The 27,174-nt window shown below is 37.9% G+C and overlaps 1 protein-coding gene across 1 annotated transcript; it reads left to right on the forward strand.

Moving 5' to 3' along the window:
* Positions 1-9,453: 9,453 nt before the first annotated feature.
* Positions 9,454-25,552, forward strand: Dmac1 (distal membrane arm assembly complex 1). Its single transcript, XM_010630998.3, has 3 exons — positions 9,454-9,544; positions 24,263-24,670; positions 25,400-25,552. The coding sequence occupies exons 1-3, from the start codon at positions 9,454-9,456 to the stop codon at positions 25,462-25,464; spliced, it is 564 nt and encodes a 187-aa protein (XP_010629300.2). The 3' UTR covers positions 25,465-25,552.
* Positions 25,553-27,174: the final 1,622 nt, after the last annotated feature.

The following is a 27,174-nucleotide window of genomic DNA, read 5'->3' on the forward strand; positions in this document are numbered from 1 at the left end:
AAAAAAAAAAAAAAAAAAAAAAAAAAAAAACACTATTCTTTTTCTGTTTTATTTCATTTTAAAGTGTTATCATTGATGTTTTCCAACATTAACAGTTGTAGGACTGCTATTATCATTCTGAGATATCCACTCCATTACCCAACTTCAGTAACTGTTAACACATGATCAATTGTTTTCATCTGTAGTTTTTCACCAAAACATTTTTCCTACTCAATTTCTTAAAAATAAATTATGGTATTTCACAGCCCAGAGATAGTTCAGCACATATCTCTAGAAAATAAAATTCTTTTCAGAAGGCTTAATAATATAATTATACTTACTGTGTCAACAGTAATTCTTTAATATCATCAAATAGCCAGAGTTCAGATATGCTGGTTAGCTTATAAATTTTTAACTTGGATTAATGAGTTTACGCACGTTATAAACAACCAAGTGGAGGAAATGCACGAGATGAAGTTTATAGGAGTGGGGGTGGAAGGTCTCACTCTGCGGCCACACTGTCCTAGCACATTCGTGTATAGAGATAGTTCATCCGTCTCTGTACCACTTGTATCGCATATAATGAAAGCATTGGATGGATGAAAAATGTTCACCATGTGAAAGCCTTTTAAAACTCTTAAACGGTTTTTAAATAGAATATTCACTTTAATCAGGATCCAAATGAGGTCCAGACTTGGAGGTAGGTTGGATCTGCCCACTAACACCTCTTCCCTTCACTTTTTTGTTCCTTGCTTTTCTCTCTGTTGCTGTTAAGGAAATGAGTTCACTTATCCCGTATTGTTTCTAATATTTATTTTATTAGTTACATTCCTATGGTGCCATTTGTTGAGGTCTTTTTCACTTATATTTCTTATAAATGAATAGATAAATTGGGACCCTTGATCAGATTCACAACATTTTTTTTTCTTTCCTGGGCAAATTTTCTTCACAGGTATACTGTATACTTTCCTCAGAATCCATATGGTTATCCTTTTTTGGTGTTATCAACTACTGATGATTATAAGTTAGATCCATCATTTCATTAAGGGGTTGAATATTTGTATTTGTCATTTTTCATTCATGAGCTAGAACTGTTCTACACAGGGACATTTCCTTTTATTTGTTATTTTGTTGTCTCAAGATAGTCATGGAATAACAAAGGAGAAAGTCTCCATTCTTTCTCTTTAGAAGTTTAAAATAAATCAACAAAACAAATCAACATAAGTCAGGTTATTTTGCACCCATGGATTTAAACATCTGATGTAAGTCAACCCATCTCAGCTTTTGCCTTAACTGACACTTAAATTATTTCATCTCTGACTAGTGGGAGCTTCCATTTACCTCCTGATTTATTTTAGCAAGTCTCAGCTAATCTTCAAGAGCCATTTTCCTTTCCAATATAAAAAATTTTTCCAGGATCATTTTGTACATTTCATTTTGTCCCAAACTAAGAATCAGCTATTTCTCTAAAATACACAAGTTCCTTTTAATAGAAGTGGTAGAAAGCACTACCACTTTGGGTACTAAGAGTAGAGCATGCTTTTGTATTCATCATGATTTAGGTGAATAAAGTCCCCCAAAAGGCCTCACACACTCATAGGCAGGGATCTTGGAGGGACATCTAGGTACAAGCCATGCCATGTACACACCACATTTGTGTGTCCATTTATAAGTTGGTGAGTATTTGGGATGTTCCTATCATTTGACCATTATGAGTAAAGTTGTTACCAATTTTAATGTACAAGTTTTTATGTGAATATATGGTTTTATTTCTCTTCTGTAAAACCTGAAGTTAAATTGCTGGGTCAAATGGTATCTCTATATTTTACTGTTTGGAGCACCCCATATAGATTTTTAGACAGACTGCAATAATTCACATTCCTGTTCAGAGTGCATGAGGTTCTTACTCCTCTTCCTTTCTCATATTTGCTATTCTCTAATTCTTTCATTACAGCCATCCTGATAGATTGAAAAAGTATCTAGCATCATTTTCATTTTTATTTCCCGGAAGACTAAGGATTCTGAGCATCATTTCATGTGTCTCTGGCCATTTATGTATCTTCTTTCGATACCTGTCTATTCATATCCACTGTAAATCTTCTTTTGGACCGGGGATTGAACTCAGGCCCTTTGTGCTTATGAGGTAGGTGCCAGAACCACTGAGCTAAATCCCTGGCCTCCATTGTTTAATTCTTAAAGTTAAGTTATTCATGTTTTTATGATTCAGTTGTATAGGTCTTTTATAAGTTGTGTAAGTCCTTTGTACTTTTTTTGATAGAAGGATCTTATCAGACACATGGCTTCTCAAATCATACTTTCTCCCATTCTGTGGTCGTCATAAATCAGACCCCAATCTACAGTTTATCTTCTACCTCTTACCATCATAAGTTCCATGGCCTAATCTTGACTGTTACCTGGATATATATTTAAAATCCCTAGGGCTGGGGATTTAGTGCAATGGTGCCACGCCTGCCTCAGAAAGATCTAAATTATGGCTGAAATTTCCCTCCTTGTTTACAGGCTCTAAATAAAGTTTCAGGACTGAGAAGCCTTGCTTGGATGAACTTCAGAAGATAGCAATCCACTTACCTTAATATATACACATATATTATATATAATGTATATCCTGTTCTTATATGTGCATATTGTTTACATGAGTAGAAATTAACTGTGGGATAACCTGCATGCTACTGGCTTCAAAGAATAGAAGTGTAGAAAAAGTTAAAACAGATTTGGCCCATGGAAATCAAAGCAAATATCTTTCTGGTGGATGTAGAACCTGAGGTAGAATCTTTTGTAAATTAGAGATGATCTCTCTTCAAACATATTTATTATTATAAAAAGATTCTAATGGTAGGTAATACTCACCCTCTTGCTAACTCCATTCAAAGTTTAACCTATTTCCCAGGGTACAGATTTAGGAAGAATACGTATAACTCATTCGTAACATCTCTGTACGTATGAAAACGTATTACATTGCTTATACTCAATGTTTTTCTTCAGGCCATGTTCAGCTCATGTCTCAGATGTCCACTCATGTCCTTTTAAAGTGCCTACTAGGTCCTCAGCTATTCCAGCTCTACAACAGTCACCTAGCCCAGGCGTGGAGTTACATTTATTTAAGAGCTGAAAATGGTCACCTCACTGAACCTACTGGTTTATAAATGGAACACAGCACTGCATATTGCTTCTTCTGTGTCATCAGATGGGTTGAATTTTCCAGAATCTACTCTCTTCTGTTCTCCTTTCTTAAAAAAGTGTGTTGTACATTAAGACTTAGGCAAGACTGTAATTCTGTATTTGCAATTTGCAATACCTTTTAGGATCTTGATGTGCAGTTTTTAATGAATGAAGAAATATATTAACATGCAGTAACCAAGTGCTCTCCCATGTCTACTCGCCTAGACTTCATATTCCCTTAAACCATGCTTCTGTTCTTTCCAGAAGCAAATTTCTGAGATTAAAAAGAAAGCACAAAGAAAAAAGCAACTGAGGTTAGTAGAGAGCAGTAGATACTCAGCAACTAGGAAAGTGGGTTTTCTGTTTCTTAGATCAGTTAGTCACAGTGTGTGTACTTCAGGCAAAGTTCACAATTCATATTGATTCCACTTCTCCATTCATGTACGGAATAAGTAACTGTGGGGGTATTCCTTCATGTTTCTGCTCAGAAAATGGACTTTCTATTTTCACACATGGAAATTCTTCCATAGGTCTATGTGTGTGTGTGTGTGTGTGTGTGTGTGTGTGTGTGTGTGTCCAGAAGTGGTTATTCAGTTGAATCAATCTCTTTTAACCAAGTGCCTCCAAGTCATCACCTATTTTGGCCAAGTCAAGTCTCCTATCCTGTTTTTAATTCCCAAGTAATTGTTAGGCAAATCAAAGAAGAGTCCGAAAGCTTAGGAATCAATCATTTTCCTCATCCCATGTAGTCATCTACATAAAGATCTAAGAGACTCTTTTTTCAAGAACTCTCACAGATGTCCAATTTCTACATAATTTAGTATTCCAGCAGTATCTCACACCACTGCCATCAACACCGAGGTACATCCTGGCCTATGATGAAAGGAATGCAGCAGTTGTCACTCTGTCCTACACCAAGGCAAAAATCTGAACAAATGAAAAAATAAATAAACAACTTCTGGGATGTATAGTGAAGTGAGGCTACATGGCAAATTTCTATGCCATAATTAGAGAGACAGTCTCACACAGAGAATATCTAACAAAGGATTGTTGTCCAAAATATGCAAAGAACACCTAAAATCCCACAATAAAAAAACAAACATTCCAATAAAAACTAAATCAGATCTTGACAGACATCTCACCTAAAAAGATGTACAGATGGAAGGTAATTGTACAAAATTATCTGTCATAACATATTCTATCAGAGAAATGTAAATTTTAGAAGCTATAAAATATCATTACACATCTATTAGAATGCTCAAAATCTGTAACACTGACAACACTAAATGCTGGAAAGGATTTGAGGCAACAGCAATTCTCACTCTTTGTTCATGGAAATGTAAACTGGTATAACCACTTTCTAAGACAGTCAGGCAGTTTCTTATAAAACCAAACAGTTTCATCATGCAATACAGAAACTGTTCTCTTGGCATTTTCCCAGAGAATATATATTTGTGTTTCACTGTTTTCTCTTTTCTCCTATTAGTACCTGTTTGAAGTAGGTGATGTGTGCATTCGCTTTGAGGAGTGGGTGCATGTACATAACACAGCTCCTTTGTACATTTTCTTCCACTTCCCACCCACCTCCCGCCTTCCACCTCTAAATCCCCCATCCCCATGTTCATTCTCACTGCTTTTATTATTCTTAGCTCGTGTTTATGTCGCATAATGTTTACATTCATTTAGGTTAGTCGGTTCCTACACATAGCATATCTTGATTCTACTTCTTTTTCTCCTTACTCAAATGAGAGACCCCATATGGTATTTAAGGTTGTGTGACTGGTTGATTTTATCCAACTTTTTATTTCCCAGATGCATTCATTTTCCTACAAAGGTCTCAAATTCATCCTTCTGTACAGCTGAGTAGTATTCCAGACACCATGTTTTCTTTATCGATTCACTCGTTGATGGGTATACCAGCTGCTTCTGGGATAGGGCTATTACGAACTGTGCTGCTATGAACATCGGTATATGGATATCTCTGTAGTGTGATGTCTTTAGTTCTTTGGGGACGATCCCTAGAAGGGAAGTACCTGGGTTATATGGAATTCCTAATTTTAGTTCTTTGAGGTGTCTCCATACTGATTTCCAAATTGATTGCCCTAGTTTGCACTCCCATGAACAATGTAGAAGGGTTCCTTTCTCATCACCAGTATCCCAGCATTTGTTACCCTTTGAATTCTTGATAACTCATCCTTTCTGGAGGGTTTTTCAACAAATGCACCCAAAAACCCTTACACAAATGTTTAAAGTAGTTTTATTCATAATCATCAATCTCGGAAGCAATAAAGATGTGCTTTAGTAGGAAAATGGATAAGTACTGAAATATCCGGACAATGAGATACGGTGCAGTGCTAAAAGGAAGTTTGCGATCAAGTTACCAGAAGATAGGGGGAATCTGAAATGCATATCAGTAAATGAAAGAAAGAAGCAACACAAAATGATATACTTAGTGATCTCGATTCTATGACATTCTAAAAAAAAAAGAATTATGGTAACAGTAAAAAGTGGATGTTTGATGAGCAGAACACAGAAACCTTAGGCCAGTGAAAATACTCCGTGTGACACTGTACGTGCCATTATACCTTTGCCCATGGCCATAAAATGTATCACAACAGGGCCAGGGATTTAGCTCAGCGGTTCGGTGGCCTGCCTTGCAAGCGCAAGGACCTGAGTTCAATCGCCGGTACCAAAAAAAAAAAAGTATGACAACAAAGCTGAACCCTCGCGTAAACCACGGCCTGTGGGTAACGACGGGTCAGTACAGGTTCACCAGCTGTAACAGTATCTGGGGCATGTGTGGGCTGTGAACGTGTGGAACCACAGGGCATGTGGGAAATCTCTGTACCTTGCTAAACCTCCTCTAAAATTCACGTAATAAAATGAGGTGGGGGAAAAACCTGGGCATTTGACACAGGCTGCATCTCCTTGCAGTGCCACAGACACGAGGAGGGTACAGAAATCCACGCAAGACTTCGTGCTGCTCACTGCTGTAGACCAACAGTGAATGGTCCCTCAGGGCGGGGGAAGGCTGCTCTTCTCTCCGGCTCTTATAAGAACACAAAAATAGGAACTATCTGAGGCCCAGCGTTTCTGCTGTTTTATTAACACTTGTACACACACACACACACACACACACACACACACACACACACACACACACCTCATGATGTGGCAGGGCCAGAAAGACTCCAAAATCAAACGAGAATTTTTAGAACTAGATGAAGACAGAGAAAGCCTCTCCTTTCCTTTTCCTACACATCCTTTTGACCTGACCTTTTTATTTTTCTTTACTGTATGTTTCTGACTTGAGTATCAAAGTAATGACCTCATAAAATGAGTTGAGAGTATTTCCTCATTTGTTTTCTGTAAAAATGTGCTCACATTAGTGCAGTTACTTCTTTACATAGAATTTTCTAACAAAGCCATATGGACCCGTGATTGTTCCTGGAATGTTTTTAATAACAATTTCAAGTTCTGTAATATATTTGTGGAATTGAGAATTTCACTATCTTCTTGAGTTGTTTTTGTGCAAGAATTGTTTTTTGTGCCTTTCAAGGGACTTGTTCTTGATTTATTAAACTAGAACAAAGTTGTATGTGGTAATGTCAGCTGTCTCCTTGCTGATACTGCTCATTTCTTTCTTTCCTTTTTTCCTAACCAATCTTCCTAGACGTTTGTATTAGTTTTCTGGGGCTACTGTAGCAACCTGCTACAGACTGGGTACCTTAAACTACAAAAATTTACTTCACACATGGAAGAGGCAAGAAGTCTGAAATGATAATGTGAGCTGTACTGGCTTCTGGGAGGTCTCTACCAAAAGGTGCAGGTGACTGTCATGCTCTGTGCTCACATGGCCCTTCTCTGTGCACCTGTGTGTACCATGTGACATGTCTCTCTTGGTTCCCAAACACTTCCTCTTCTCATAAGGACACAAACGCCTTTGATTATGGCCTCATTTGAATTTGTTTTTGTGTTTTCAGACAGTGTCTCACTGTGTAGTTGAGGCTGGCCTTGAACTCACTATGCAGCCGAGACTGATCTCGAACTCACAGTGATCCTCCTGCCCCAGCCTCTCCCAAGTGCTGCTTTTCCTATTTATTTAGTGCAATTAGTTTTCAACCTGCCTCTGTTCCTTGCTTATTTTTTTATTTTATGAAAAAATAAGACAAAATTTCATAAAAATTAACAAGAGAATGACAATAGTTAATACACTATGTATCATTATCTTCAAAGTAGTTATTCAGAATATAAGACATTAACAAAAAAGATTCATGCACAGAAGAAACAGATACTAATACACACATGAAAATGTTCAGCATCACAGGCCATTAGAGAAATGCAAATTAACACTGCTTTGAGATGTCATCTTATCCCAGAAAAAATGGCTATCAACAAAAAAATTTAATAAAAATAAATGCTGGCAAAGATGTGAGGAAAAATTAACTCTTTTACATTGTTGGTGGGAATGCAAACTAGTAAAGCCACTATGCAAATCAATGTGAAGAGTCCTCAAGAAACTAAAAATAGAAATCTCATTTGACCCAGTTATCTTCCTTCTAGATATCTTCCTAAAGAAGGTACAATTATCATACTACAGGGACAAACGCATACCCATCTTTATAGCAAGGCAATTTACAATAGCTAGATCTTGGCAACAGTGTATATGGCCATCAACAGATGCATGGATAAGGAACATGTACTATTTATACACCATGGAATACTCCTGTGCCATAAAAAAGATAAACTTGAAGCATTCGTAGGTTAATGGATACACCTTGAGAAAATAATGTTAAGCAAAATAAGTCAAACACACAAGCTTAAATATAGCATGATTTCTCTAATATGAGAAACTCAATATATATATATATGCAAATGAGCAAAATGGAAGGTAGATAAACAGGAAATGGAGAGAGGTTCATAGGTACATTCAGATGATTATGCAAATTACCTATACCATCATTTCAAAAATATTTTAATATATATGCTAATCTGTTTCACATATCCCACTAGTTTCTCTTAGTCTAACCTACATTTTGATTTGTCTTCAACTATGGGTTATTTAAAAGTATATTTCTTGATTTTCAAGTATTTATGGATTTTCCTAGTAACTTTCTTTAATTAATTTATAATTTAATTCCATTTTTTCAAAGCATAATCATACATTGTGAATCCTTCTAAATTTAATAAAATTTTTTTATGGAGCATAATACAATCCATTGTACTAAATGTTTTGAGAGTGCATAAAAAACATATTTTGCACTTGTTTGGTGAAGTGTTCTACATATCACTTAGTATACTGGTTCAATTTGGATCTCAAAAAATATTTTCTAGTTCTCCCAAAACGTTCGGTCTTCTCAATATCAATCAATTTATAATTGTGTTTATATCGGTCTTAGTTACGTTTTTGTTGTTGAGACAAAATACCCAAAACTCACAACTTATAGGAGGAAAGGTTCATTTCAGCTCAGTTTTGCAGCCATGGCTGGCTAAGTGCAAGGAAGGGTGGCACAGCAGAGGAGAAACAGTCCACAGGCAGGATGCAGCAAAGCAGCAGCATAAAGACTCCCTTCTCTTTTATTCCGTCCAGGCTACAAGCCACACCCAGGTGGATGGTGCCACACTCAGGAGGGAACTTTCTCTTATCTACACTCAAAACTATGCTAAACCAATCTATGGACTAATTTAGTTATCACACACCCTTAATCCATATTTACACACCCTAGAATCTGCCACCTCTGAGAAGCCCCACCCATGATCACATGAGGCTTTAAGACGACAAGCCATAGCGATATCTTTGTCTGATAACTCTAATATCTGTAATTTCTGAGTCACTTTTGATTGATTGATTTTCCTTATTAGGGCTCATGTTTTCCTTTATTTTCTTTTGTATACTTACTGATTATTAATTGGGGCAAGAATTAGAAATATTACCTACTTGGGTGCCAGATATTTTTATGCTCCCATAAATTATTCTTGAGGTTTATTCCAAGGCACAAAAGTGATTTAATTCTTTCTTTTCATGCTTTTGAGTTTTCTTAGGTGGGACAACAGAAAACTGGTCCTTTTTGTGCAGCAATATGTTCTCTAGTGCTCTGCCTTTTACGCTGTGGCTGCCTTGGGCTCTCTGGCCTGATTGTCAATTTATCAAGATCGCTAGGCATTTCTAGTTTCCTTCTTCTGTTCTATTCCTGGGAACTGGTGAAGACCTGACGGTTTTAGGCCTGTGGTGGGCAAGGGCAGGAGACAGCATATTATGGCAGGAATGTATAATAGAGCCAAATCATTCACCCCATGGCCATGGAAAGAGAGAAGGGAGCAGGCTCGGGTTCCACTATCCCTTCCAAAAACAAGCCTTTCTGTGCAGTGATTGGAAGACCTTCAAGTAGGGCCCAATTCTTAGTTTGCACCACCTCAAAAGAGTGCAAAGTTGGAGAATAAATCTTTATTTAACACATGGGCACTCAGAGGACATATAAAATGCACACTATCATATATTTTTAACATTTTACTGACTTCTATTATCTTCAGTTATATGTAGTCCTCTCTTTTGTCCACATGCTGTAAATGCCTGAAATTATCAGAAGGGTCTGGTGTGGCGTCCCTGATTTCTACTGATGAATTTTATTTCAGTATAACCCTTCTAATTATACATTCAGAATATTAATCTTTAGAACAAGTAAAGCGGGGGATAAAGAAGAGAACGAATGTATCAAAATCAACTGTTGAACCTTTGCCATACTGCACGCTCTTTAGCTGCCCTACGATGCTTTGTTCTTGGTGGGAGCACTGTTGCTTTCAGGAACAGTCTCTGCATTGTTACTGACTAGAATGTAACTCACCTTTTAGTGTTTTTCAAGGTATGGCCATGTTTATTTAAAAGCATACTACACGTGCTGGAGAATCTTCAGGAATGGTGCCAGAAATCCTATTTTTAACTAGCTCCCCAAGTGATTCCTCCTGTTCAGTGTGGTTTGAAAACTACTGCCTTGGTGAAGGAACTTAATATCCCTTTGAAACATGTCCCACTTTGGTACATCTCACCATGAAAGCACATCTTTTTGCCTCTAAATGTTTCAAGTCTCATTTTCTATGGTTTACAAACTATGTTCAACTATTCCCATTATTCTTTTATTTTTGAATTCAAAGTAAGGATAGCCATATAATCATAACCATTATAAATACATAGAAACATGATACATAGTTATAAGAACAGATGGGAATAATGATTCTCTGAACTTTACAAATTTCTGACAAGTCTTATAAAAAGCTCATAGTTTATCCTAGTACGAAATGCATTTTTCAACCATTTCTGATACAAAGTTTCCAAAAATACACTATGTACATTTTCAGGGGACAGGATTTACCTCAGAGTACTAAATGACTAATTTAGTAATTTTTGATGTGTCCATTATTTTATGTATCAAATTTTCTGAACATTACTAAACTACGTAGTCATCCAGTCAAAATGAGGTGTCTTCCAAATGGGAGAATATACTGGACTTCAAATGTGATCATCAAAATCATTAAATAATTTATATTAGTAATGTTAACATTGTTGATATTATCCTTTATACAGTTCTTTAAAAGCGTTTCTAAGTGAAGGTACAATATTTGGAAAATCCCCTGAACACATTTATTATTTATAGCTATAATTAAAAGCTAACTGAAATCCCACCTCCACGATTAATACTTTAGACTCTTATTTATTCTTTTAATGATTAGAATTCGGGGTAAAATTTAGTAAACATTTTTTAAAAAGCTTAAATTTCAGGTGGAAGCATTATTATTTTACTCTCGAGCAAAGAAAAGCAAGTGGGAAAGTGCCTTATGGTAAATAATGCCTTTTTTATTATTGGTATAAAAGTTGTCACTCTAAGCATAACCTAGAAGGTACTTTGAGTAGTTTTCTATGCAAAGAAATAAAATCAAATGATTAATGCACAGGCTGAAGTGTAAGCTAGATTCAGGATGAAGCAGGAAACCCCATACTCTAGCATTTATAGTCAAGACTGCCAAGAGTAAATTAGGAATGAGGACATAACCAAAGACTTTTGGCTTGGTGTTCTCCCTTTCAAAGAAGCGAGGCAATATTTCAAGGATGTTTATATTACTGTTTGATTATACATTCAGAGTGCTTCTCTGAATTATACAAGCTTATTAAATCTCTGCAAGAATAAAACACTCTCTAAGATATTTCTGTGATTTCTTTGTTCTAAAAGGACCAAACAGAAAATGGCAAGATCTTTGATCAGAGTGTTTTGACATTTCTAGTCTAACTGATTCCAAGTTAATACCAGGATTTCTGCACAACATTTCATGTTTAAAGAGTAATACATTAAACATTTTGTTGGAAAGATTCAAGTACTTATTCATTTAACAAAATTGTCTTCAATGACTCCCAGGCCCTTCTACAAGGTACTGGAGATTTAAATCTCCTACTTCTTATTTTAATTAGACTACTTTATCCATGTTGCTGTAAAAAACAAGAAGAAATCTTCATTACTTACCTGTCATTAAACAAGTGCCTCCGTGAAGCCTTCCTTGATCATTCCAACTAGAAATAATCACTCATTAATTTCATATTTTATGAGACTGATCTCCACATCTCATTTCTCAGTATAGTCCATGAGCTCCTAGAGAGCTGGGTTCCTCATGCTACATCCCACTAATTTATTCAAAAAGTAAAATACTGGGTCAGGGATTGTGGGAAATGTAAGATAAATAAGACACAGCTGCCATCACAACCTTGACTGGAGCATAATCAGCTAGGTAAGATGTGTAATTATCTTGACATGATATTTTAAAACGTTTTTACATTTAAAAATGTGTGAATTTGAGCTGAAGGCTTTTCCCAACATTCCTTTCCCCTGCTTTATTATAAACCAAAAAATATTTAATTTAATTTCATGCCTAATGTATGGGCTAAATAAATACATGCATTGGAAGAGGATTTCTTGAAAGAAGTTTTTAAAAATTCAATATCAAATTCACCAAAGTTCTCTTTTTGCTCATGCATTTCATAAAGCCACCCACTGTGAAATTCATTGCATTCACATTTTCAGATTCTGGTGGCTCGTAAAAGGATGGAAATCTTAATGCAAACACGAGGCAGCAATGTTATGGGGAGGAAAAGGCATTGAATTTCAAGTCAGGGAACGGTTTTGGTTCCTAGTTCGGTGAACTGGGTCATTAGTTAACCTCTGCCTTTGGGTCTCAGTTTTCTGTTGAGTGAAATAAGGACAATAACAGCCCTAAGCGTTGTGTGGCTTAAGTGAAAGACTGTGTCTGAAAGAATTTGGTAAATGCAAAGCATTTCAAAAATGATATTGTGGGCTCACAGGTTACTTGGTCAGTAAACGTGTACCACATAGTCAAGCACAGTAGGAACTTTCTGCCACATCTTGCCAGCCTTACTCGACTTTTAGAAAAGTCACCCTTTGTCAGCAAATCGCAGTCTTTCCATCTGCAACCTGAAAAGGTGCCATATACAGAGGAAAGCACAGTAGAATCTAGTATGCCATGACTCCAACCATAGGTATCAGACCTTCAGAAATCTTTATAATAAAAGTAACAGGCAACTGTAGCACTGTAATTCGTACAAGACTAGTAGCTCCCCTGTTATGGAATTTGTTTGATGTGCCAGATAGTGTACGAAGCACTTCATAGACATTACCGTTGCATCGTGTATGGGCAGACATCTCAAACTGCAGTCAGAAAATGCCACACTGAGTTGGACTGCACCACAACAAAAATGTTAAGAATAGGTTTTAGAGCCTAAAAGTGTAGGTTCACAGCCAGGCTTCATGCCTTAAACTAAGTCATCTCTACTACCTAGTTCCTCATCTGTTTATTACAAATAGGGCTACTATAAGATCCTCACAGGATGTTAAGAAGATTAAATTTGCAAAGATACATAAGAGTACATGCAGTTTCTTGCATAATGTGTTTTGTTTTGTTTTGTTTTCAGCATCTTTACCCACTAGCAAATATTTCAGGCAACGTATCTAAGCTTTCTAGACCTCAATGCTCTATCTTTACAACGAGGATAAGAATTCCTAACATCAGTATACCATTATGAATAAACTGCATAATGAATAAACTGGAAAACACTACAAACATACTAGTTTATCACCAAATTTCTTTTTTTATATATACTTTATGCTTTTCACAAATCCTAGTAAGTGACCCAGCATGCACTGGTAGGAAATTCTGGAGTAAATTAAAATTCCAAGAAAGCTGTGCATTTTATCACCAAGAGCAGTTATCTCTCTTGGGCTATCTGGACTTCCCATCAGCAGCTTCCCCAGAGTCTTCGAATTTGACAGCGTGATACTGTGAGGCTTAGTATCAGCAATCCCGAAGATTCAGCGGGCTGCAAGACACCCGGGACCCATCTGCTCTTCTGTTGATTCACCGGACAGCAAAGAACAACATCCCCAGATGTTCACCCATACAATACCCAATGGGCCTACAAAGATTACAAGCGGGGTCACTACGAGTTCCTTCCTCGGGACAGTGATAAGGAGCAAGGGAGTAGAGAGGTAGCTTGTTGAAATGAATGTTATGCAAAGAAATGAAATAAGCTATTTTGGGCTCAGAATTCTTAAGGACTGTACTCTTTGACATATATTTGAACAGCTTGTCCTTCATTTTAACTATAATTATACATTGGACTTTTATAAATTATGAAGATTCAGTACATTATGAAGTTGCTAGTTCTCAAATAAAAAGTAGCATATATGTTTCACATTTAATCAGTACAAGTATAGGCCAAAGGAAATATACTGCTGACGAGCCCATATCAACTCCTTTAATTCAACAAATATAAACATTAGCATTAGGCTATATGAGTTTTTAATCTTATTTATAATGTAGTTCACTCAGAAATTTTTAAATGATGTTTTTATCTTTGATTCTCTAATGAGATATTGTAAGGGGTCAATGTCAGTGGACTGAAGTGACATCCAGAGGGTGATGTTTTGCAGGACAAACCCATCCTAGACATACATGCTTCTGCAACTGGAAACCGAGAACCAATGAGAAATTACTGCATGCATCCTAACTTTTAAAGCATTAGCATTTGCAATTTCTCAGGTTCTAAAGACATAAACGATCACTTCCTACTGATACAGCCATGTGAATAATGTAAGCAACAGCATCATTTAACTGCAAAACATTTTACCAGTGTCAGTCACTGTAACTCTTAATCTTGACTTAAGGTAAGGGAATCCGCATTATTTACATACTTTTCAGTGACTCACATTAGCCTTCTTTTAAGATCCCATTTACAGCTTCTTTGGTTTTAAATTCAACTCACTATTCCGTCCAATTAGAAATAATCTCCTTTTTTCCTACATCACACTTAATTTTCTTACTCCCTCCATTAAAACGTTTGTCTATGGATAATTAATTTCTTTATTGTACTGGCTTAGTTCCCTGATAAGACTCCAACAGCCCAGAAGAGACCGTCTTCCTCCCCACCCTGCTCTTCTCCATGAGGAGTTTGCACCTAGTTGGTAGTTAATGGCTTCATTTTTTAGTGATTAAAAAAATGCCGATTACCTCAGTGATTTTAACTATGGTGTTATTTTTTCTGACCCTTAAAGTTGGATAATTACATCTTCCCTCCCCACTTATATAAAAACGTGGTTACCTGCTACAAGCCAGATTTATTTTGCTCCCTTCGTTCAGCAGCACAGGGCAGTCCCTCCCACAGTTCTCAGGGTAATACTTTCTCTCCATGCTGTCTGTGGTAAGTGGCATACGGTGCTTTTCCCTAGTGAGAAGGAAGTCAATAGGCTGTATTTTACTGTGACAGCTGGGCCATTTGATGTGAGCCTTATTACACTTGATGGTTACCTTTAGGGAATGTCTTTTTCAATTGTTTATTTTTCAAGTTTCTTGTCAGTTCAAACTACAGAAAACAAAAGGGGAGCCCTGAATTTACTAATGTGCATCTAGAATACGGAAAGCATTTTATCAAATATGGACTCTAGGTGATACATCAGCCCAATTAAATATATAAGTATTTACTGACCAACAGTTTGGTCCGAGGTACCATGCTAGACTATGTGAGAATATTTAAGAAAATGAATAAAGTCTGATAGTCCATGCATTGATATTATACTTAGGAATGCAATGTATACATAAATTATATGTGGATAGTATATTTAGAAGTATATATTACATAATATATAATATAGTGTGAATACAGAATATGTAATAGTGTGTATATAGATTATAGATAGTAATTATATGAATGAGCTAAAAGAGAAGACAATAAGAGATAACAAAATTATCTAATTTAGGCAAGACTTTAGGATCAGGCAATCATTTCAGGAAAGCAACTTGGCTGTATCTGTCAAGTCAATGAGTTTGTCATGGAAGGTACCCCTGACATTTCAGGAAAAGCAATCTTTGTCGAGTAGGACTGTTGTAAGCAATACTGCAGATTTAGTATCTTTGGCTTCTGGACACTGTCATTGTGGCAACAAAAAATGTTTCCATATATTTCCAAATGCTCTCAAGGGTAGAGATCTCAGCAGTGAACCAACCGCACGAGTCAAAATGGCGCCAATCCCCTGAAGGTTCTTTGGCTGGATTCAGATGAAAATCACAAATTGGCAAAGTATGGCTCTGCTGATAGTCCTGATGACACCAGATGACACCGGATAGTGCTGGATGCCAACAGAGGACAAGTGGCTGCTGGGTAATATAGATGCAGCCCATTACCAGCCACCGCCAGCTTCTGCCAGTCACCAGAGGTAGACTCTGTTAGGTGCTGGTTTCTGGTGCTGCTCTTCACTGGCTGTGATTTCTAGAGCTCTTCAGGGCAAACAGCCCCTTGTGTTCATTACTCTTTCTTTTGAGAGGACTGCATAAGCCACACTACTCAGGATAAAAGTCCTGAGTAGATTTACAGAACTTTTGGCAAGCAAATTTTTAAGACTACCAAACTAGGTCATTATTTTAATAGGGTTTGTAATGCAGCACATGGCCGGGGAGAAGCAGTACACTGGAGGGAGCCTTCCTAGACTAACTCAAGAAATATATGTGCTTATACAATGGCTGCAGGCCTCTGATTGGCCCAACTGCAACTCCACAAGTGATTCAAATTTGGGCCTGCTGATTGGCCTAAGTGCAGTCCTGTGACTGGTCCAATTGGTGCAGGGCTCCAGGACAGCCATAGCTGTCATGGCAGTGATGGGTGGGGTGAAATGAGCTATTTGATTGACAACCCTTGGATCTTGGGGCTGAAACCAGGGAATCTTCATGAAGGCTTACTAGTTCATCATGGCTAACAGGAATTCTAGGAGGTTGGAAATATTAATAATGGGCCCAGGTCTTTCCCTCCCTGATATTAGCTACATTAGGATACCCCTCTCCCCCTACCTTCTTCAAAGAGGTGGAAGCAGCATCTGAAGTAACAGGAGCAGCATTTATTAACAAATAATAATATTAATAAATAAGCTGCATTTATTTTGGTTGGAGTGGCCTGGAGAAGAGGAGCTGCGAAACTACCTGGTAGGGCAATGAAGCAAGTCTTCCAGCCCGTTGGTGGGAGGGTGAGGGAAGAGAACTTGGGGAGCAAGAGCAGCAGCCCAAGCCATGCCTCCTCTGACCAGCATGGGAAGGGTGGGAAAGGCAGGTGTTTCTCTTCTGTCTCAAAGACAGGGTAAATTATGCTAAAGTAACAAACAGGTTTACATCTCCAAAGGTAGTAAAATTTTATTTTTCACGCTACATAAGTAAACCAGGTCATGCGTAGAATTTGCTCACTCTAAGTACAAGAGATGGAGACAGCTGAACCTCTAGTGCAATATATGCATCTGCAGGTCAAGATTAGTAGCTGCTAATTCTAATTATGCTCTCTTGCAATTTGTACACCTACACTCACCACAGCCATAGTGATCACACCAGAGTGTGTTAAAGAGAGGAAATACCAGAGCAAAGGCACTGAAGTCGCAGATTACACAGCTAGCAAAGGATAATTATTTAAGGCAAGGAATACGCTTCAAGTTGCAAAACCTAAATGCCTAGATTTCATAGACCCAGTTCTGACCCAAGAAATTAAAAAACAAAAGATAGCAATGAAGAAGAAAACCTATCAAGAAGCCATATATATAGGAAACATACATTCTTTTTGGCAGTGTAGGAGAAGAGACTGAAAACTGGCTATTCCCTTTGCCAGAGATGAGGAGATGACGTGACTATGAACACCAGTCATTGATGACCCCAGCTACGGGAAACTCAGTGTCAGCTCTGTCCTGATATAAATCTCCTCCTGATAGGGAAAAACTCACCCTTTAGAACATACTTAATGTAAAGAAAAAAACACTGTCAAAGATACAGTAAGAAAACAGGGAAATGATAGAAAAAAAGAAAAATAAACGGTGATTCCATAATAACTTTCAGAAAAATACAGGCATGGAGCACGTAAGAATCAGGACCAAAGTCTCTCCTCTTCCCGAATTTTAAACCCATTAAGGAGTGATCAAGTCTATGAACCAAGAGTTCACAGCACAAATAAAAGATCTCAAGAATGAGGTGATTAGACAGCAGGATAAAATATAAGTTTTCAGAGCTCAATAAACACAGTGGAGAAATAAAATGAAACCATCACATTTTATTACAAGGACAGAAACAGGGCTATGAAAGAGAAAAGACATTTCTATAAACATATTAAGGAACAAAGATGAAACAAAAAGATGAAAGGAACTGATGAAAAACAAAACATATATAGCATTATATATTTTTGGAATTTTTGATGAAAAAGAGAGTGGAACAAATATTTACAGTGCAGGCCCATGTGGGTGATAATATAAGAAAAAATCACGTGGACATTATGCTCTGGGCCCACTCTCGGCTCCTAGGGCACAAGTCTGGGGCCACAGCACTGCACATTTCTTGTTATTCCTCCTCGTGCTGCTGATGCCACAGCCTACCACTGCAGCCACTGCCCTCCCCACTGTCTCTGGAAATGAGGAAGATCCTCTCAAACACACTCAGGAACAAAGAAGAGAAACAGACTCGTTGCTTCAGGGAAACATGTAGAGGCTATTTCTTTCCACAAAAGGGTGGTCATTTATCTTTCGAAACCCATGAGCTGACACGCTCCAGACAAGCTCATTCATCACTGGAACGATAAAGGGATCCACACATCAGGCAGCGACTACACATTTTGGAGGGGTGGGAAAGAAAATCACGCGAAGAGGAAGTCCAAAGAATATGGACAAAGGTGCAGCTCCCAGCCCTCTGCTGAAGAAACTACAAGCCCGAGTGACTTTCTTTCTTAGAAATTGGGGCTCACCATAGAAACTCAGGGAAATCTTTTAAAGGATTTATTTTTTTGCTGCAGCAGGAAGAATAAGCCAGAAGATCCATACACTAGAAGCAAAGTTTACAAAGAAGTCCTCTTACAAATGAGCAGATCAAATTTTGAATATTTAAGGAGGAGTTCCTTGAGCTTAAGGGAAGAGAAAGAAAAGAATCAACCAAAGGCTTAAAAAGGCCAGTCTTAAAAAAAAAAAGAAAAAGTCCAAAAAGAAAGGATCTGTAGATGTAAAGATAACATGATATGTATATACAGAGATGTACTACTCTGTGGTAAGGAAGGAGAAATGTGAGTCATTTGTAGGAAAATGGATGCACTTTGAGACAATAGTATTAGGTAAAATAAATCAGAGGGAAAAGTTTAAATATCAAAAATATGAGCAACCCAAAGTATGGAGGAATTAAAGAGACAAATAAGAGATACATAACAGGAAATTGGAGAGAGGTCTTTTTCAAAAGGGAAGGGAACCAAAAGATGGAGAGAAGAGAGAAGGAAGGGAGAGGAAAGGGGTGAAAAAAAGAATTACCGTGTGTTGTGCAGATGTGCCAGCTCCCCATGCTCAATGTGATCAGCACGAAGTGCAAACACATCCTAATGAAAAAAACAACCGAGAACAGCTAGACCTTGACCATGTAGGAAAAAATCAGAGTAATGGAGCATGGCTGCATATTTAGACCCATCCACTTCATCGTGGATCTGGCAGGTGTTGGCAGCAAGTGCCAGGGGCGCCGAAGGCACTCCAATGCTCACTCTTCCTATTTGGAGTTTTCCATCCCCCAAATTCTTGTAGAGAAATTCTTAGAGGAACATTCTGCTGGAGAATAATCTGCACGAAATGTAATCAAACAACACGGGAAGGCATATAAAAGGAAAGGAAAAATAATGTATTTCCTACACAGTATGAACACGTGAAAAGCCGCCGTGTCACAAATCTTCCAGATCTGAATAAAGTGTCAGTATTTCAGAGAAAAGGCCAATTCATAGCTTAAGCAATGCAGCATTACCCAATTTGTTGACTCAAGTTAAGGAGTGTAGATTTAGTAGACACTAAACTCTTTCAGTTCAGCTGTTATATCCCCCCAAAATGGCCACTTGGATACTTTTTTCAAGAAACAATGATCTTTCTTTCTTAGGGTTGTAAATATGTAAAATTATTTTATGTAATAATCTATAAAGTTATAAAAGATAATTCAACATAAACTTTTAATATGAAAGCCTAGGGATGTCTTATTCATTTTGCAATGCAAATATTATTAATTCACATGAGCTGCAGAGATTATAACTTTCTAGATGAAACCCTATATACCACAGTTTGCACTACTTTAACATAAAGATAACCGAAGACTAATAGAACTCTTTGTTTCCATTTTATAAGAAAAAGCCCAAATGATTAGCTCTGCTCTGTTTCTGATTATCAGTCTACATAATTAATCAAGGTGCTTTTTTAAATTTAACCTTTTGTTTATTGTATAGTGTATTTAAAAAAAAAGTCCAATAAATTATCTTTCATATTTAGTGAGTGGAAGAAATGCTAGTTGGATATACTGGGTTATAAGAAAGCAAAAAAAATTATGCTTTAAAAGGATATAATTCAGATTAATAAAAGAAAACAAAATTTAAACAAATAAAAGATAAGAATCTATTCACATACAAAAGATACTGCTTATGCCTAGGAAAACTGAACAAGAATAGTCAGAAAAGATGTTATTGGATTTTGGGAAGGGAGGGTGGAGAGAAAAGAAAATTATTTGGACATTTGGGCAAAGAGATCTGGGCACATTAAAAATGAATTCCCACATAAGCCTAAGTTCCTGAGTTCAAGCCCTGGTACCAAAAACAAAATAAAAACAACAACAACAAAAAAATGAATTCCCTGATTTCAGAATCCTCTTCAGCAATATTCAGAGTCAGAAAATGGAGTAACCCAAAATCCTTAAAAAAAATAACAAGAAAAAGAAAGTGGAGACCAAGCAGTAAAGTGATATTTTGCTATCCTAGCTGAGGGCTCCTTAGTGCATAGCAGAGACAAGTTTAATGAAGTGTATGTATTATATTCCCTTGGCTGTTGTAACAATTTTCCAGAAACTTAATGGCTTAAAAATTTTAAAATGTATTCTCTCATAATTCTGGAAGCCAGAATCCACAGTGAAGGTGTCAGCCTGGTCAAGTTCCCTCCAGAGGGACTTTGGGGGGTGAATTTGTTCCTTACCTATTCCTGCTTCCGGTGGCTGCCAGCACTCCTTGACTTGTGGCTTTGTGATCCCCACCTGTGCTTCTGTAGCCACACTGCCTTCTCTTCTGTGTGCGTTCTTTCGCTGCATGTCTCTCCTAAGGACGCTTGTGATTGGATATAAGGCCTAACCAGTTAATCCATCAGAACAAATCTCCACATCCTTAACATAATCACGTCAGCAAAGTCCCTTTCCCCACCTAGATTAATTAACAAGAGGAGGGCAACCCACTCAGAACCCATCCTGTCTCTCAGGAGCTATTCCTATTTCCCAATAAATTGAGATGAACCCAGGACCTTGTGCTTTCAAGGCAGGCAGCGGTGCCACTGAGCTAAATCCCTGGCTCTAAATTTTCCTATTCTTGACCTCTGTAGTCCTTTAGAATTTCTTTTTGACCAGGACCTTGCTTTCAAGGCAAGCATCGGTGCCACTGAGCTAAATCCCTGGCCCTAAATTTTCCTACTCTTGACCTCTGTAGTCCTTTAGACTTTTGACTTCAGAGAGCACGAACTCAGCTTATCTGACATCCAGTTGAACCTGACTCCCACACCCAGAGCTCAAGGTGCTCAGCAAGGCCACGATGGAGGTGGAGAATCTGTGGAGCCCTGCCATCCAGCCATGGAAGACACACACACGTGCCTGTGTAAGACACAGTCCCTTTGGGCTTGCATAGGGCCAGATCCAGATGTGTGGGGCCTGCATCATTTTTGACTCTGTGGGAACTCATTAAGAAAAAAAGAAAAAGAAAAAATACAATTAAGAATAAACAATGGGCTAAGTGTGGAGCACACACAATTATGATCCCAGCCCTTGAGAAGCTGAGGCAAGAGGACTTCAAGAGGCCAGCCTAGGCTGCATGGTGAGACTCTGTCTCTAAATAAATGAATAGAAAAGGAATTATGTGAGATTCCTCTGAATTCAATGCAAACAAACTGGAAAATTAGTATAAAATAGACAATATTCAGAAATTCATAATCTGCCAAAATCTACCAAATTGCCAACAGAAAATTCAATTTTCAAAAATGCAAACTGTCACAGAATCTTCTTCCCTCAAAGTAATAAAATGCCTGAACTGACATATTCATGGTGCAATTCTGCCAAAACATTTTACAAGAAGTTAATTCTAATGGTATTTGGTATTTAAACTGACCCGCAGTACCAAAAAGGAAGAAACGCCCCCCATTTTTTTTAAATGAAAAAGGCATACTAATAAACCTCCAAGTCACCAAGGATTCAACAAAAAAGAAAACTACCAGCCACATATCAGAGGTTCACCTGCATGTGTTTATATATTAGCCAGCTCTCCCGTTTCTGTGACAAAGTACAGGCATCCATATCGAAAGTAGGAGAGGTTTCAGTCCACAGAGGCAGAAGAAATACCACAGCAGGAGGGTGTGGTAGAGAAAAGCTGTTTAGTTCATGGTGACCAGGGAACAGAGCACAAGAGAAGAGAACCAGAAAGCATGCGGCCGGGCACCCATGTACACCCCAAAGTCATGCCTCCATGACCCACCCAGGTACATCCTAAGTGTGCTTGATTATTCCCAAGGCAGCTCCCAAGCCAATCAAGGGGACAATTAGGCTTGACCAACCCTACACTGATCATTCACTATTAGGATTTGTGGAAATAAAGAGCCTTCTTATACTTAAACAACAATAATAAGACATACTTGAAAAACAACCCCTTATTTTCAATAGAATGCAAAAGATAAAGTGTTTGAAGGAAATGTGTAAAATCATAATAAAACTATAAAATTCTGCACAGGAATACAAAAGAAGATGTGAACAAAAGAAAAGGAATTCCATGTCTTTAGATGACTCAATATCATACAGATGTCAGTTTTCCCTAAAGTAAGCTAAAATTTTAATACAAGTGTAGGAAGAAAGGCGCCAGAAACATTTTGTCAAAATAATCAAACCAAGTCAAATGTTCATATGGAATAAATGCTAGAATGAACTTCATCTTCTTATCTACAGGGGTGTGTGATTTAAATGTTTGGTAAATGAGGATTCTCCCCATATAAACAAGAAGGAATTACATACAGTATGGAGTGTTATATTGGACATAGTGAGAAACAGCAGCCATAAATTATGAATTTGTAAATGAACACTATTGAATTCATATGATATAGGACTTAGCACAGTGTTAATGGAAGAGATATTCCTAAATAAAAGTTTTAAGTCAAAAAGAACACTGGAGACTGCCTAGTCCACATCTCAGAGGGTCTACGTAACATCCTCTGTGTCCCATGACTGGCTCATAGTGAGAAAGCCCACATTTCCTAAACATTTGTCTTTCTGAAACACAACACATGGAGATATATACAACTATCTATGCCTAGATACCTACAGAACATATATGCATAGATATTCAGAAATACGTATAGCTCTATCATCTGCACATATATGTACCAAAATGGACAGCATCTTTGAAATTAAGTAGTGGGCCAACCCAGCGTCCTATTTTATTTTTACCCACTTCTCTGTGTCTTTATTTGTTCCCTTTTCAGCCTTCTCACAATCCCACCTCATCTTAGAATTTGGAAGGGTTTCTTTGTAACATGTTAATTTTCAAGCTAATCTAAAGAAGAAAAAGTTTAAAACTGTAGTCCAGTTTTATCCATTTCTTCTAACTGAAACAAATTCTGAACTCTAAGTGTCTTTCCTACCAGTAATCACTTGAGATCAACGGAACACAAGCTTCATCCCCAGCTCCACCCAAAGAAAATGAAAGGGGAAATGATTTGAGTGTGTACGATGCAGAAGTTGACTTGCAAAGACGCGGTCAGAATGAAAAGGTCATTCTGTGGGATAATAAGATTTAAACCTGTAAGAACAAATCTTAACATTAACTCCTGAAATCTATTAATCTGATTTTGAATTGAATTTTCTACAAGGTTCTCAAAGAAAAAAACGAGTACATGAATACGATCAAATTGACAGCATGTATTTAAGAAAAAAGGGTAATGATATTAAAAGTATTTATCCAAGTAATTAAAACCAATTTCTCATACCTTGAATTACATTTGTATATTTCTTTCACAATATGTACAAGTAGAGGTTAAGAGATTTGACTCTTTCTGTATAAGCTTTTTTCAACTATGGCTCTGTCATTTAACCAGATTAGCTATATAATGAGAGAACTTAGGAAACAGCACCATGCAAATAACTGCTTAACAAAGTATCGAGCATGTACTGTAGTTAAGAATATATAAAACAGCTTTTTAATTTACAGGCCTAAGGAAGGTGAAGTTACCTACCCCATGCCTAACAGTAGGCAATGGGCAAAAAACGCGAGACTCACACTTCTCTAAAGTGACTTTAGGTGGAGACATTTAGAAAGCAGGCTAAATCAATACTTCAAGAATAACAAGGGGTGGCGAGTTTAGGTTGAGACATTGAGAAAGCAGGCTAAATTAGGACTTCTAAAATAATAAGAGCTGGAGGCCAAATGGGCCTCAGACACCCAATAAATAAATACATTGCTACACCAGAAATCCACAATAACTCCGCCTCTCTTTCCCTTTCGAAGCAGGCAAAAACTACATTTCCCAGAAGTCTTCGGGCTTCTTCCGACGAAATGCCCTGGCGCGCTGCTTTCCGGCTGTTTTTACGTTAGATCGAAAAAACGGCTTTTACGGCTGGGCCGACATCCACAACATGGGTTCTACGTGGACAGGGACCCTTGAAAATACAGATCCCGTCAAGATCCCTGTGCCTCGTGAAGTCGCCCCTCCCGCCAACCCCACGACCACAGATGCTTCGGAAGTGCAGACCACTCCGGCGCAAACTCCGTTATTTAAAAACTGCTGGAGCTGTCGCCTGATGTCCGGGTCTGGGCTCATAGCGGCGGGCGCCTATGTGTACTTAGTGTCGCGGAGGCCCTTGAAGCTGGGATTCGCCCCGGGCCCGGGGACTCTAGCCAAAATGACCTTCGGCATCAGTGAGAGCAGGCACAGCCTCGGTCTGGGCGGTGGGGTGAGGACGGAGAGGAGCAGCCACGTGGGCGGGGCTGGGGCGCGGGGCAGTCACGAGGCTGGGGCGGCTCGCAAGACGTCCGCGCTGGAGCCGAGTTGTTGAAACGCCTTAAAAAATTCCCAACTCTTTTCCTAATGAGTAGACTGAGGCAGAGACACCAGGTAGTTAGGCTGTGCCATATCTGGCTTTTTGTCCTAGGTTTGTCTTGCCCCAAACTCATTGTCTTCTGCAGAGCCTGGAGAAAGCCAGAGCTGGGGCACATGACCTCAGTTTAAGAAATTGGGCTTTGAAACAGTCTTTTAGACGTGGGTTCAAAAACTCAGTATTTGTTGTACCCCTTGGATGTGGTCCACAGTTCTGATAATAATTCACTAAGTGATTATCAAGATAGCTTCCAATAAGAAGTCGTGGTTCTTTTAGCTTTTAAAACATATTTGAATAGAGTTTTGGGTTTTTAGATTTATTAACTAGGTTGTCTAAATCAGTTACTTTTGTTAAATGGTTTTTTGGGGGGTTGGGATAACGGGATGTTCTTTCTCTTTCTGAACTTTTCTTGTGTTCCTTTTCTGAGCTTTACTCTCCTCTAAGCAAGACATAGTGATAATACATTCTCCAGAAGTGTAAGGGTTAAATGAGATGACTTATATAAAGCACTTGGAAAACTAAACATAGGACACTGTTGTTTTTTTCCTAGGCATTGCCTGTTGGGGTGTAGTTATCCTGATAGACCCCAAAGGAAAGGCCTACCGTGTTGCTTGAAGTACCACCAGTGAATTCATGTCCTGTGCCTGGCCCACTGACATACAGATCAAGCATGAGGTTTATGGATGTTCTGAACAGACAGAGATTGAACAGACTTCACTGTTGTGGATGCTACAAGAATGCAAGAGCATTAAAAACTTGGGTTGTCATTCTTTGCCTGTGAGTGTGTGGCTTTTTTCCTCAGGTTACATGGGGGCCAATAAATCCTGAGAAGAAAATGATTCTGTCTCAACCTGGGGGAAGTAAAACTTAAAATATACTATGGATGTTCTGAACAGACAGAGATTGAACAGACTTCACTGTTGTGGATGCTACAAGAATGCAAGAGCATTAAAAACTTGGGTTGTCATTCTTTGCCTGTGAGTGTGTGGCTTTTTTCCTCAGGTTACATGGGGGCCAATAAATCCTGAGAAGAAAATGATTCTGTCTCAACCTGGGGGAAGTAAAACTTAAAATATACTCTAATATAATTTAAATTATAATAAATTAATAAAAATAGAACTTATAAACTAATGGGGAATGAGCTATTAAATTTAGTTATTTTAAATACTTCTTTTTGGTTCTCCCATAACTGTGTCAATAATTATCAACCTAACCTGGGATAGGCATACAGAACTAGATCTGAATGCTGCTCATACTTGCCAAGGCATTTTCCAACCATCACCTCGTGAGAGCTGCACAACTACTCTTGATTTATTTTTTCATTAGTAAACTTTAAAACACAAGAGTACGGTAGTTTGATTCAGCAAGTCGGTGATGGTACTAGGACTTGTCTGATTATTCTAGTCTTTCAGAACTAGGATGATTCCAAGAAGGCAAGAATTAACTTTATGAAACAATTACAAGTGCCAGCATACAATAAAGACAAGTGCTAAAGTATTTGAGAAAAATTCAGTACCTAGTAAAACGAAAAGCCATCGTGCTATTTTCTCAAATAGAAATATTTCTGTGATGGAATTAAGATGCTTTTGAGATACAGACTCAGAATGCATTCATTTGTAAGGGAAATCGGTGTTTGATACCAGTGTTTTGTTTTTTTCTCAGTAACTGGCTTCACTGTAAAGGTATAGGTAGCTATTTTTTAAAAGCAGAAAGATGAGTTTGAGTTCAACTGTCAATCAAAGTATAAGTTTAGAATGACAAGTCGAGCAAGTAGTGCTTTTCAGGCTGTTAACTTTTTGGTGTCGTATGTAGAAGTGCTTAATGCTTTAGTAAATATATAATTTAAATTGGGTCACAGACCATCCAAAGAAGGTCAACATGGCCATTCATTCCCTACAGTACCTATGAAAACATACTCCCGGCTTTAGAATGCAAACCATTGTGTTAGTGGGTAGCTGTAAAATTGTCTAAGGTTAAGCCCAAAACACCAAATCTTAACATTCTTGGCTTGACCTACTGGATAGAGTAATTCTTAAACTTATATAGGCAACCCTGGTGGTATTGTGGGTTGCATCTAGACCACTGTGATAAAGTGATACACGAATTGTTTGGTTTCCTAAAGCATATAAAAGTTACATGCACACCACACTGTAGTCTCATAAGGGTAATAGCATGTCTAAAAGCATTATTAAAAATATTACTAGAAAAATGCTAGAGATCATCTTGGCCTTCAGTAAGTTGTAATCCTTTTGCTGGTGGGTATTCTTGCCTTGATGTTAGTAGCTGCCGACTGATCAAGATGGTAATTGCTGAAAAGTGAAATGG

The sequence above is a fragment of the Fukomys damarensis genome, unplaced genomic scaffold, assembly GCF_012274545.1.
Source record: "Fukomys damarensis isolate Sample0158 unplaced genomic scaffold, DMR_v1.0_HiC HiC_scaffold_31, whole genome shotgun sequence".
NCBI classification, from domain to species: domain Eukaryota; kingdom Metazoa; phylum Chordata; class Mammalia; order Rodentia; family Bathyergidae; genus Fukomys; species Fukomys damarensis.

Bases quoted from the DNA above. Each gene is read 5' to 3' on its own strand.
- Dmac1 (XM_010630998.3), top strand. From the start codon at position 9,454: ATGGCCATGGAAAGAGAGAAGGGAGCAGGCTCGGGTTCCACTATCCCT. The intron at 9,545-24,262 runs GTAGGGCCCAAT...CTTTCGAAGCAG, and splicing joins AGTGATTGGAAGACCTTCAA to GCAAAAACTACATTTCCCAG. The intron at 24,671-25,399 runs GTGAGAGCAGGC...TTTTTTTCCTAG, and splicing joins CAAAATGACCTTCGGCATCA to GCATTGCCTGTTGGGGTGTA.